At 44.8% G+C, this 14,074-nt stretch overlaps 1 protein-coding gene across 2 annotated transcripts; it reads right to left on the bottom strand.

Moving 5' to 3' along the window:
• Positions 1 to 6,050: 6,050 nt before the first annotated feature.
• Positions 6,051 to 10,392, bottom strand: LOC122235393 (nucleosome assembly protein 1-like 1). 2 transcript variants are annotated; one of them, XM_042974630.1, is made up of 3 exons: positions 8,222 to 10,392; positions 6,558 to 6,592; positions 6,051 to 6,124 (listed from the first exon to the last, which is right to left on the bottom strand). In XM_042974630.1, exon 1 carries the CDS (start codon positions 10,123 to 10,125, stop codon positions 8,230 to 8,232), a length of 1,896 nt encoding a protein of 631 aa, XP_042830564.1. In that variant the 5' UTR covers positions 10,126 to 10,392; the 3' UTR covers positions 6,051 to 6,124; positions 6,558 to 6,592; positions 8,222 to 8,229. The 2 variants fall into 2 exon arrangements, with proteins under 2 accessions (XP_042830564.1, XP_042830563.1); XM_042974629.1 differs by lacking the exon at positions 6,558 to 6,592.
• Positions 10,393 to 14,074: the final 3,682 nt, after the last annotated feature.

The following is a 14,074-nucleotide window of genomic DNA, read 5'->3' as shown; positions in this document are numbered from 1 at the left end:
TAACATTACAAATTCAGTTGAAGCACACTGTGTATTTCTATTCAGTTCAATTGTATCCTCCAGAAAGATATGTCCAATTCTAAATTCCTGCTACATGTAAATGTGACCTTACTTGGAAATAGGGTCTTTGTAGATGTCAGGAAATTAGGAATCTTGAAATGGAGTCATTCTGAATTTTGGGTAGACCCTAAATGGACCAAGTATTATTCTTATAAAGAAGAGGGAGATTTGATCCACATAAGCACAGGAAAGAAGGCCATGTGAAGATAGAAGCAAAGACTGGAGTTATTGTGTCAATAGACAAGGAATTCAAGGAGCCACCAGAAGGTAAAAGGGACAAGGATTCTCCCCTAGAGCTATAGGATGGAACATGACCCTGATGGCACACTGATTTCAGACTTCTGGCCTACAGAACGGTTATAGAATAAATTTTACATTGTTTTAAGATACATTCTTTTTGGTAATTTGTTATGGCAGCCTTAGGAAACTAAAAGTAACCCTTCCCAATGGAATTCTCCTCTCTCCCTATTCACAAGGCATAAACACTGTCCTAAATAAGGTGTCTATTATTTTCAATGTGCTTCTCTGCATGCTATATATGCATGTATTCTTCCCGCACATGCTTTTATGCATATATGTGTATCTATAATCAACATAATTGTTTGAATGTTTTAAAATTTCATATACGTGGTATCATAGCATTTCTATCCCTATGGAACTAGTTTATTCCCTCACCCATTTTTCCACTGCCACCACCCAATCTTTGTCTCTCTAGGAGGTCTTTCTGTGTCTCAGGCCCCTCAGATTTCCAGTCTCATCCCCAGTCCAGCCTTTACTGTACCTTTCAGTTTACTCAAAACAGTTCCAAGTCATTGAATTAACGCTGGTATTACCATAGGAGAAACTCAGTCCCTCATAACAACCCCACCCCATCACTGCTGTAAACTAGTGGTGTTTAAACTTTAGAGTGCCAAAGGGGATGTAAAACTCTGCACGCCCACCTTTGGAATTTTGATTCAGTAGATCTGGAGTAGGGTATGAGAATTTGCATTTCTAACAAGTTCCCAGGTGATGCTGCTGCTGCTGCTGATCCATGGAAGTCAGGGGATACCATCTGGTATCAATTAAATGCAGTAGATGCTAGACCAGATTTCTCTTTCTCTCGACATAATTTTTTATTTTTTAAATTTTTATTCGTTAATTTTTAAAATTTATTTATCCTTTTAAAAAAATTTATTTATTTTTGAGAGAGAGAGACAGGAGAGGGAGCATGCTTGCATGAGCGAGGGAGGGGCAGAGAGACAGGGAGTGAGAGAAACCAAGCAGGTTCTGCACTATCAGTGTGGAGCCCAAAGGGGGACTTAAACCCATGAACCCTGAGATCATACCTGAGCTAAAATCAAGAGTCAGATGCTTAACAGACAAAGCCACTCTCATACCCCTAAAACTTGATATTTTACTTAACTTACACCTATCATAAAAGAATTTAAAACATGGTTTAAAATGATCCCTTTCAATCACAGTAAGGTGGGCCAGGAAAACAAAAAACAAAAAACAAAAAGATACAAAGATTGATTTGTATCAGTGTCCATATATATAAAAACTCTGCAGCGTATTCATTTCAAGAAAACTTTGATTTTTAACCTGAACAAATGCTGTCAAATACATCTGACAAAGGTAAAAGTCAGGTGTCACTGGATATCGGTTTTTCTGTGATGAAATCCACAACAAACCCACTGTAGAAAAAAATTCACATGGTCTATTGTAAAGGAGAAAATCTCAGTCTGCACAGAACAAATTTGATGTTTCTTCCTCCACTGTATATTTCTATTTATGCATTACAACTGTAGAATGAAATAAAAGACAATTAACAATTGCAAACCAGTAACATGCAACAATGATTTTCTAAATCAAAGAAAATAGTAAGTCCTATGTATTCCTCTTATGTCAATAGGAGAAATCAACACGTTCTCCTATCGTAACAAACTACTTTGGATATGTCTTCAATGCTTTGTCTGCATGTAAGTGTCCCAATTATCACAAAATGTGGATGCTCTTGGACTCAAGAACTACCAGTATGTGGCTAGAATCTGCCACTCACATAGGGATGGCACTGCATCAGTGGAATACATTTCAATGTCTGGTAGATACCAGTGATAGCCACAGAATGGCAGCAGAGAGCCCCTGTAGTCCATTTGTTAAGAATGGGCAGGAGGAACCAGGGCACCTGGGTGGCTCAGTCAGTTAAGCATCTGACTTCAGCTCAGGTCATGCTCTCATGGATCTTGGGTTCAAGACTCGCATCGGGCTTGCTTCAGATTCTTCGTCTCCCTCTCTCTTTCTCTCTGCCCCTCCCTCGCTCATGCTCTGTCTCTCCCTCTTAAAAACAAATAAACATTAAAAAATAAATAAATAAATAAATAAATAAATAAAAAGAATGGGCAGGAACCTTTCCTTGAGCTCTATGTTTTAAGTATGTGTCATACTTTACTGTACTATGAGGGGAGAACCAAATGGAAAACACCACGATTAGTACAAGGGCAGTGGACAAGTACACAACCAGGAACTCATCTGTTTCCTCTGATGTAGTCATGTGGTTGCCTTGAAGCACCACAAAACAGCAGTGAGAGGGCCTGATGGCTCATGGTGGGGTAAAGTTAACCAAATGTTTAACGTGACCCACCTGTAAGATTTATAAAATTTGCAAGGTCTGGAGGCAATACTTCAGTTGGGGTCCTACATGCCATATTCCTAATTATTCAAAATGTTTAATTCAACCAATAAACCGTTAAAACATGTTACATCTCCTTCCATGACAAATAGACTTTCATAATGGCCTGAAAGGTCTGGTTTGGGTTTTGAATTCATGGACCGCTTTACCTTTTGAGCCTTCAGTGTGGGAAGAATTACCACCAACCTTCCAGGCCCATGGCCCTGGACTAGGCCTCAGGCATTCATTCACCAGTCTGCATTTTCTTCCCACCCCGAGTTTTATCCCCCACCTTTGAGGACTCATTTGTATGTATGTGGACAACCTGGGCCAATCATTAACTGTTCCTCATGTACAGCCCTGCTCCTGCCATAGCCACCTGGAAGTACATACACCAACAAGGCTGTTAAGCCACAAAGGACAGCCCCAACAAAGGGCATGCTGGTGCTGGAAGCAGGCTTGGGTCCATTTGGATGAGGAGTTCTGGTGTCCCAGGTATCTCAAGGATGATATGGAGGAGGCTAGGACACTGCGTGTGCATTTATTCCTCTGGCCCCGTGGGAAGAACATATTGAGAAGAGAACCAAAGGGAGTCTTCAAAGCATGAAGTTCAGGAGACGGGCCTCTCTTGATAGGGTCTAAGAAAAATGTTGTGTTTAATAACTGGTACACCATGAACTAAACAATCAGAAACAAAATGAGGGCCTTCAAATCGCACTACAGGGATGGCTGTCTATTTGCCCCACCCTTTCCAACTGCTTAATGCTGAGAAAGAGCACTGTATGTTCTCTCACCATGTAGTTCTAGTCATAAGGTGTACTACGTGATAATACGTTTTAAACTGCCGGCACTGGTGAAAAGAAAAGTTTTTGGATGCATTACATTTAGTCACTTTAATAAACATTAATTGAGCACCTATGAAGATGGAGAACAGAGTGCTTGATATTTGGGGAAGGAAGAATAAAACCTTCTAAGTTTGTTGGTGTACCTGAGTGGCACAGTCCTTTGAGTGTCCAACTCTTGATTTCAGCTCAGGTCACGATCCCAGGTTCATGGGGTCGAGCCCAGCGTCAGGCTCCAACACTGAGTGTGGGGCCTGCTTAAAATTCTCCCTCTCTCCCCAGGGCACCTGGGTGGCTCAGTTGGTTGAGTGTCCGACTTTGGCTCAGGTCATGATCTCACAGTTTGTGAGTTCGAGCCCCACACAGGACTCGCTGCTGTCAACTTGTCAGTGCAGAGCCCACTTAGGATCCTCTCTCCCTCTCTCCCTGCCCCTCCCCTGCGTGTGCTCTCCCCAAAATAAGTAAATATTTAATAAAAGATTCTATATCTCTCTCGTTGTTCCTCTCCCCAACTCAAGCTCTATCTCAAGTTAAAAAAACAAACCTTCTAAGTTTGCAATTATTCAGGATTTCACAATCCATATGAATAGGGTCAAGAGGGGTGGAGCAGTAAATACACGTATATAGATTTCTGCAGTATTAGTTAGAACATGAGATGTGCTACCACACAATAGGAAAGAAAGAGATATTGATGGAAAATACAAGCACCTAGGCAGCTTTACCTAAATGTAGGAACAGGATCTTCTATCATCAAACCTCTGGCCTTTCTCTGATCCTCCACTCTGGTAAACTAAGACTTCATTTTCCTTAAACAGCTTCCAGATAATAGGCCCATTTTCTCCCTTTCCTCTTTTAATTCATTGCCATTTTTATTAGGAAATATTTCAGATGTACACAGTCTATGGTACCGACAACACTACATCCATTTATCCACCGCCCCACTTAAGAAATACATTACTAATACAGTTGAATCCCACTGTGAGCCTATAGTGCGTTAAACTGCATCTTCCAAAAAGAGATTTTCAAGTCCTAATATCTATTCCTTGTAACTGTGACTTTATTTAAAAAGGGGGGGTCTTTGCAAATATAAGCAGGTTAAGGGACACAAGATGAGATCATCTTGGATTAAGGGTGAGACTAAACCCAATGATTAATGTGAGTGCAAGACAAAGGAGAGGGAGGATTGAGTTACCGACACACAGGGAAGGTCATATGAAAACGGAGGCAGAGATTGGAGTTATGGTGCCACAAGCCAAGGGGTTCCAGGAACCACCAGAGTCTGGAAGAGGCAAGGGGTATTCTCTCCTGGACCTTCAAAGGAAGCGTGGCTGTGTCCTCAACCTGTTTTCACCTGAAATCAGAACTTCAGAACTAGAGAACTGCCAGAATCAGCCCCCAGGGTGTGAGGGTATAGATTTCTGTTCGAAGCCCCCCACTTTGTGTACTTTGTTATGACAGGAGGAAACTAAGATGGCCCCTCGCCATTTGAATTCTCCTCTCTCCCTCTACACAATACATAACCACTCTCCTAGAGAGCTCTTTTTTGTTCCATTACATGCCTCTCTGCATGCTACATATGCATGCATTGCTCCAGTGCATGCCTTTTACCACATATACATGTATCCATAATAAGTATGTTTGTTTTGCACGTTTTGAAAATTCATATACATAGTGTCATAATGTTTCTGTCCTTCTGGAATGAGCTTGTTCCCTTATCCATTATTTTGAAATACCACCACCCAAAGTTTGTCCTTCTAGGAGGTCTTTCTGTGTGTCCCAGGCCCTTAAGAATTCCAGTCTCATCCCCAGCTCGGTCAGTCCTTACTGTCTACCTGAAACATCCTCACATCAGTGAATTAATGCTGCTCCTACCACAGGTGAAGCTTGAGGTTTCCCCTCATTCATTGCTTGAAATGTGTGGTTCTCAAACATTACTGAGATTCGGTACCACCTGGGTGGACTTGCAACACTGGGACTGCCGGCCCAGCATCAGGATTACCAAGTCAGTAGGTATGGAGTGGGGCCTGAGAATTTGCATTTCTAAAAAGTTCCTGAGTGATGCTGATGTTGCTGGTCCACATCAGCCCAGTACAACCCAGCACCATCTTGTCTCTAGGTAAGCTAGGTCATCCATCAGGTACTTCAAAAACATGCAGTAGGGGCAGCCTTCATCTTTCTTTATATAAATTCTTTATAATTTTGTAATTAATTTGAGGATGCAATAAAAGAACTTAAAACAGGCTTACCAAATGGTTGAAAGTGATTCCTTTCAGTAATAGTAAGGTGGGTCAAAACAAAAAGATACAAAGATAGGTTTGAGTCAGTGTTCTATATCTAAAACCCTGCAGCTTATTCATTTTAAACAGGCTTTCATTTTTAATTTGAACAAATGTTGTCATATCTCTCAAAGGTGTAAAAAAAAAAAAGTGACATCACTTGTTTAGTGATAAACATTGGAACAAAACCAGTGGTGATAAAATTTCCATGGACAACTTAAAACCAGAAAATCTCAATTCATTGTAGAACAAACTCATTGTGGCTTCCTTCGTTCATGCCTTTCTATGCCTTCAAACTGTAGAAGAAATAAGAGACAATAATTGAACTCGATTAAAATGCACCAGTGACTTTCTAAGTCTAAGAATAGGCAATCCTATGTATGTCTGTGCTAACAGGAGAAAACATGTTTTCTTCTTGTAACCCAGACACATGGGTATTAGGGTGATCTTGCACATCTGATGTCCTCAATTCTGTCACACACCAACCTCATCTCCTATTTCCCAAACACCAATAAGGCTTGTCCTGTTTTGTTTTGACAGAACATTCTGGTATTTAGACATTTCTTTCCATTTTAAAAGACTCTTCTCTATCCATAAACTATCGTCTCTTCTTGGGATCCTAGATCTCAAGTCACAGTATCCGTAAAAGGAGAAATAAAGAGCCAAGAACAAAATATGCTGAATGTAGATCAACTTAATTATCAATCCAGAGATAAACAATAATCTTACCATGACTATTGTTTCTTTTTTCTTTTCATTGTCCCCTAAAATATAAAAATTTACAACTGAATAAATGGTTAGGTAAAATCATTAAATGTGGTCCTAAATAAAATTCTTATGATAACCTGTGTAAGTAGTCGCATTCTCAAAAGAATTCTCTCCTTGGGGCGCCTGAGTGGCTCAGTCTAGTGACTGACCCACTCTGGATTTCGGCTCAGGTTATGATCCCAGGGTTGTGGGAGTGAGCCCCAAGTCAGGCTCTGCACTGAACTTGGATCTTGCCTAAGATGCTCTCTCTCTTCCTCTCTGTCCCTCTCCCTCACTCATGCATCTCTCTAATATAAAAATAATTAGGGGCGCCTGGGTGGCTCAGTCGGTTAAGCGTCCGACTTCAGCTCAGGTCACGATCTCGCGGTCTGTGAGTTCGAGCCCCGCGTCGGGCTCTGTGCTGACAGCTCAGAGCCTGGAGCCTGCTTCCAATTCTGTGCCTCCCTCTCTCTCTGCCCCTCCCCCTTTCATGCTCTGTCTCTCTCTGTCTCCAAAATAATTAAACATTAAAAAAAAAAATTAAAAATAATTAAAAAATAAAAAAGAATTGTCTCTTCGTTAGTCTAAGAGAACTTATTTCTCTGGCTAACTGATGAAGGCCCAGCCAGTGTTCATTCAAGTCCCTTTAGCCCTTTGTTCTGGTAAGTGTGGTGTTCGAAACAAACATTGGTCTCTGCCGCCAGGGCTGACACATTTCTCACTTGTAGAAGACTTACAGCTATAACTGAAAGGACTTGTAACTATGAATGAAGTACATTACAGAATGTGCTACATTCTGTAACAATATACATCATTAACATTACACTGTCTGGTAGAACTAAATTTTTGACATTGGTTTTGTTATTTACTTTACTGGGGAAAGGTGTGCTGTTTTGAAGGGACACATGCACCCCCATGTTTATAGCAGTACTATCAACAGTAGCCAAAGTATGGAAAGAGCCCGAATGTCCCTCGATGGATGAATGGATAAAGAAAATGTAGTATATATACATATATACATATATATATATGTATATACACACACACATATATATGTATATACACATATATATATATGTATATACACACACATATATATATATATGTATATACACATATACATACACACACACACACACACATACACACACACACACACACACATACACACACACACACACACACACACAGTGGAGTATTACTCGGCAATCAAAAAGAATGAAATCTTGCCATTTGCAACTATGTGGATGGAACTGGAGGGTATTATGCTAAGTGAAATTAGTCAGTCAGAGAAAGACAAAAATCATATGACTTCACTCATATGAGGACTTTAAGAGACAAAACAGATGAACATAAGGGAAGGGAAACAAAAATAGTATAAAGACAGGGAGGGGGACAAAACAGAAGAGACTCATAAATATGGAGAACAAACTGAGGGTTCCTGGAGGGGTTGGGGGAGGGGTGGGCTAAATGGGTAAGGGGCATTAAGGAATCTACTCCTGAAATCATTGCTTCACTATAGGCTAACTAATTTGGACGTAAATTTTAAAAAATAAAAAATAAAGTTAAAAAAAAAAAGAAATTCAGAAACATAACTGATGTATGTGAGGCACAGTTGGGTGACACACAAAGCTACACACAGATACCTGGGTTCTCAGGGATTGCTCTCTTCTGGGTCCAGATCTTTTTCAGCTTCTTCACTTCTCATCACTTCTCCTTTCTTTTCCTCGCCTCCAGCTTCTTGGACCTCATTATCAGAGCTTTCATATTTATACCCACTGGCTTCATTAGTGAAGAATAATACGGACTTCGGGACCAGAACTTCACGGAAAAAATAGCCCAATTTATAATCGGTGGCCACATCCATTACTCTGCCCTCAGGATAATCAGGAGGATAGAAGTAGGTGAAGAAGGAACAGCTGGGCATCTTCCTAGTGGTTGATACACTTCTTCGGCCCTCACATTTCCGCAGCTTGGTAGTTTTCACGGTGACATTTTCCCCCTCTTTCCAGTAGATCTCACACCCTGTGCTACCGATAATTTCTGGCCCTTTGGAGAAGAAGGGGTCAGAATCATCTGGGTCTGATCGCACTCGGTATGTTTTCGTCAGGACTTTGTTGAAAAAGTATTCGTTTGACTTAAAGATAAATTCTATGGTGAAGCTCATTGGTTCCTCAACTTCCGAAAACTTAATTTTTACATCTTCCAAGTGCTGTAGTACAAGCTCATCATTTCTTCGGATCATCCTACCAAGCATCTTCACATTTTTAAAAGCCATCAACCAAAAGTGAGGTATGCCATCTGCTTGCCCTTTTCCTTCAGGCTCTCTTTCCATTTCCCCCGCCCCGCCTTCCTGAACACCTACTTGCCACTGACATTCGCCTTCTGTGGGCTCATGGATTGCATTGATGATCTCCGATCTCTTATCAAACAGAGGTTGGTAGAAGGCAGCATACTTTTTCTCAAGATCGTGGAGATCTTTATAGAACTGAGCTTCTACTTGCGCATATTGGGCCTGAAGGTTTTTGAGAGCGAGGACCCGCTGCTTCACCGCTAAAGGCAAGTGCTGAGCACTGCCTGCCTTTGAGCTGGGTGCCCCAACAACGGGAGCTGCAAGGGCCTGAGGACGTGACGGCCACTCGCCAACCTGGACCTTGGCGGGTGCACAGGCTCCAGCCTCCCAGAACTCAGAGGCATCACCCAGGGCCTCGTTTTCTTTGACCTGGGCCTCTGCTGCAGGTTCCCCGGCCTTTTGGGATGCAGCCCCCTCTTTTGGTTCCTGCGGCCCCGGCGGCGAGGTGCCCTCTGCCAGGGACTCACCCACCCCGACCTCTGCTTCCTCTCTCGGGTTCTCCTGATCCTGGGGTGCTGGTCCCTCTCCAGGGTCCTGGGATTCCCGGGAGTGGCTGCTGACCACCACGCGGCCTTCGCGGGGCCCAACCAGGACATGGTCGTTATCATGGATACGGTGTAGAAGAAAATGGACCAGAGTCCTGAAGAGGGACCGAAACTGTGCCACGGGGGCCTCGGGAGCACCCGCAGGGAGGACTTGTGGGCCCTCTTGGCCATTGCTGTCTTCCTCCTCCTCTTCAGTCTCTTCCTCTTCCTCCTGACTGTCTTCCTGGTTTTCGTCCTGCTCTTCCGACTCATATTCAGACCCCTTCTGGTCCCCAAACTCAAATTCGAAATCTTGAGATGGGTAATCATAGTCGTCCTCGTCCCCAAACTCGAACTCGAAGTCCTCTTCTTCGTCGTCTTCGTCCCCGTCCTCATCTTCGTCTTCCTCCTTGTCTTCTTCCTCTTCCTCCTCTTCTAGCAGCTTCACAACCCAGCTCTCTTCTGCGGCCCAGGTGGCCTCCTGCCCATCCTCCTCTTCAGGAAGGGCTCTGGAAACCTCTCCGGGAGGCAGGAAGGCCGCACCCTCCTCGACTCCGCCTTTCCCTTCTGAAGGTGACACCCAGAGCCCGAGGGGCCTGGGGTCCTGGCCTGCCCCATCACCAGCTTTGTCCTGGCCACCTAGGACCAGATTTTGCTCCTCTGTGGCAGCCATGGCAGGAGCGACTTGCCAGTCAGTGCCTCAACTGGAGCTTTGACTGGACTGCAGCCACAACTTTGGTGAAAATGGCGTCCGTGAAGTGACTGCCCTCAAGGGGAGGCTGTTGGCAGCAGGGCCTGTGCCGAGCCGGTGGGGGCGGCAGAGAAGATGGCTTCAGAGGACATAACAGTCTGTGAAGGTGCCTGTGGAAGCCCCGCGACACGAAGGGCAGAGGGGCAGCCCAAGGAGCGGCCGAGCCAGACCGCGCCTCAGGTGGCTGTGGACGCGGGGCGGGGGGGGGGGGGGGGGGGGGGGGGGAGATTCCGTTGGGATGGTGACGGGAGGAGGAACTTGGAAGGGTCAACAAAGGGTCACTTCCCCCATCGCCAGCTCGAAGCTCATTTGCTGAGAAGCAATGACTGACATGCCCAGCGTCCAATGAGTGATCGAGGTCCTCCGCTTCCCTCAAGGCTCTAGTATCCTGTGTTACCCTTCAGTCCCACACATGTCCTCTTCCTTTTAATTCTGTGATTGCAAGCAGAACCATAGTGTCCCTGTAGGGCGGCACCCTGGGGTATGCAGACTGCGTTTTCTTCCCCAATTCCTGCCCCGGGGTGGCTCATGCCAGTAGAGACACAGTTATTTAAGAAAAAATAAAATAAAAAGGTGTGTAAATCAAATAATGGTAATCAGTAATGGTAAAAGACCTCCCATAAGAGAGAAAGAGAATTTGGATGCTTTAACTTACTCAAGCTGCTTAGAAAAGAACATACAAAGTTGAAATGGATGTCATGAGAACAGAGAATGGAGGAAGTTTTAAAGTAGGAGGTGCAAGGTGATTCATGGATGTGCCCAATTCACTTCAAGCCTCTAAAAGAATGAATAAAGAAAGAGAGTTACTTCTTGTAAAGAAAGGCCTGGGCTAAGCACAGACTATGGACTGAATTGTGTGCCCACCCAAATCCATACCCACAGTGTGATGGTATTTGGAGATGGGGGGGGGGTGGTCTTTGGTAGGTAATTAGGCTTTGATGAGGGTGGGGTCCACTTGTTGGGATTAGTGCCTTTATCACAAGAGATTAGAGAGCTTGCTCTCCATCTCTCTGCCCCACCCTCCCCCGATCCCCTTTTGTGAAGACACAGAAAGAAGGCAGCTACCTACAGGCCAGGATGAGGGTTCTCACTAAGAACCTGACCAGATAGCAACCCCCACCCCTGACCTTGGCCTTCCCAGCCTCCAGAACCATGAGAAATAAATGTCTGTTTTGTAAGCCAGCCTGTCTATGGTGTTTTGTTATGGCAGCCTGAGCAGACAAATACAGCATGGCAGGGTAAGCTTCCTAGAACGACCTCTCAGTCAACAGTACGAGTCTTTTTGTTGTATTAAGCCCTACTTAGCCAAGACTTCATGTGTAAAGATTCTTGAAGCTAGGAAGAAATCAACAGTCATTTTTTACTAATTCCATCTGCTGTTGCCACTGAGCACAGAAGCAAGCCCGGGTGCTAGTTGTAACTTCAAGTTCAATAGAACATGACCTATGTCCCTTACGGGAGACACACTCTCTTTGATTCTGACAAACACGAAAGTGTCACGGATGGGAAGCACACATTCTGCAAGTGTGCTACGAGAATAATCATGAGGAGAGCTGTTGCAGCTACTCTGAGATAGTATGGACCCCTACCGAGAATTTGGTTCAAGTGTCAAGACCAGTGTCACCACACACACCACCGAGAGGATATGAATAGTGTATTACTTACTTACATAATGAGGCTTTGGAGCGGAGAGCATGACAGGCTTCCCAGGCAGCTCCCCCAAAAAAGCTTGAGACAGACAGGAAAGGAGACTGGTTTGGGAGTTTTATTGTGGTTAGTGGATGGGGGCGACATGAGGGTTTCCATGTGCAGGCAGGGGCTTGTGTAGTTTGAACCCCACCCATCCAAGGGCACCAAGGGAGAGAACACATAGGTGTTTTCACAAGCTTGCCCAGATGTGGGGCACTGGGGTAGAGTTTTAAAAGCCCTCAGCCATGAAACGTCAAAGAATGGAGTCAGACCCTTTGTTACAATTCACCCCTGACATGTGACTGATGACAAGCAAAATGGGCTGCTTCTATTTAATTGAATTCGAACTCATGGAAGTAAGGCATTATGGCACTCTGTGAGTCCTGCAGCCTGAGGCAGGATAGGGAGGTGAAAGGCCCCTTGACTGCCTGTTCAGGAGCCCAGCAGTGTGTATCCTGAAAAGCGAAATGAATGCCTCGGTCACTACCAATGATGTCTGGGACTCCAAAGCAGATAAGGGGTGTCTTGGCGAGGCCTTGTATTGTGGCTTTAGTATATGCTGAGTTAGGTGTAACCTTGATTTATATTTTAGGAGACCACGGGGCAAGAGATCCCCGGAGTTCTTTATCCCAAAGGGGACAATCTTGAACAAGGAATGGTCGTTGCTGCCATTGGCCCTATCAGCCGGCCAGACAAGGACAGTGGCCCTATAGTCTGTAAAAATGTGCAGATTGGGCTGACTGTTGGCAGCACATCCAGCGCTAAGGTGACTGCCTGAAGTGCAGTCAGTTGTGCTGACCGTGGGTCCCTTCTTACATTAGAGATGTCCTGGTTAAAGGCTGAGAGCTCCATCACAGGTGCCCAGAGTGACAGTGACAATCCCACTCATCAAGCAGACCAACCCCCATTGCTCTTCACTCAAGTGATCCCAAGAGGCATCTGTGGTAGCCATGGGGTCTGAGAGAGGGGTGACCTCCTCCAGTACCATGGCATCCTGCAAAGGAGTGACAATGGGGAAGGCCAGGCCCTCCTGCAAGTGGGGTATGGCAGAAGGCCCAGGTTTGCCTCTATCTGTAACAGGGAGACCTTGGTGGCTTTGCCAGACTGGTGGGGGTGCTGCTACGATAACCCAAGGCCTAAAGGGAAACTGGCTACTGAGTGTCACAAGCCTGGGGCCCGTGAGAACTTCTAAATCCAGGAGAGTTCAGTATGCATCCAGCAATTGCCACTCTAATGTCTTGTATCATGGGGCCGGGGAGGGCTGTTTCTTACATCAGAGTCCCACTGGCAACTTATGATCATCACAGGAAGTCCAGAGATTCCAGGAGGCATGAGAAGAGGTAGCCAAAGCATCTGCAGTGAAGGGCTCTCTGGGAGGCCCTAAGAGGAGTGCCTGCTATTTTATAATTTGGACAGATTCTAGAACCTTTTGTTGTAGGGGGCCCTTTCAAGGTGAGCCAATTTTTAAATAACAGCACTGATGGGCTTCCCTAACACTGGCCAATGAGTAATTTCCCACTGGAGCCACCAAGGTCTAAAAGATGCTGGGTTTGTTCTAACATTGCAGGTGCCAAGAGGGCCAATAGCTGCTTCTTGACAGTGTCAGTGATGAAGCAGCCCTTGGTTTACCAAATAATTTTCGGGAATTTAACGAAGGTGGCACGGCCTTGCCCTATGTGTGGGACAATGGCCCGTCCCCTTTTTGTAAGCCCCTTTGTGAGTATTTGCATGTTCTGAGTCTTTCAAATGCCTATCCTTGGAGGAGGAGGTCATCCATGTAATACCATACGTGTGATCCTAGACAAATGTGGATGCAGTTAAACTCTTGCCTGTGTAGACCATGTACGATGGCAGGGCTGATACAGAGGTACCCTGTGTGTCGCCAGGTAAATGCGTATCGCGTCCCCTCAGAAGTGAAGGCACACTGAAACTGAGACACTGTTGATATACAGCCACCGAACAGAGCACATTAGCCAAGTCTATAATAGCAAAGCCTTTACCGGCTGCTGATTGGATGGAGTCCATAATTTCAATAACATTGGGTATGGGGGCCTTAATGTGTGAGACCAGGCACTGAGGTACCAAGGCTGCGGTAATCCATCCTAAGGTGCCATTCATTCTTTCCTAGTTTAAGAACAGGCCAAACCGGAGAAGGTTAAATGGAGAAGCAGTGGGGAAAATC

This window comes from Panthera tigris, chromosome X, assembly GCF_018350195.1.
Source record: "Panthera tigris isolate Pti1 chromosome X, P.tigris_Pti1_mat1.1, whole genome shotgun sequence".
In the NCBI taxonomy this organism is placed as follows: Eukaryota; Metazoa; Chordata; class Mammalia; order Carnivora; family Felidae; genus Panthera; species Panthera tigris.
This window is presented reverse-complemented; position numbering and strand designations above follow the sequence as displayed.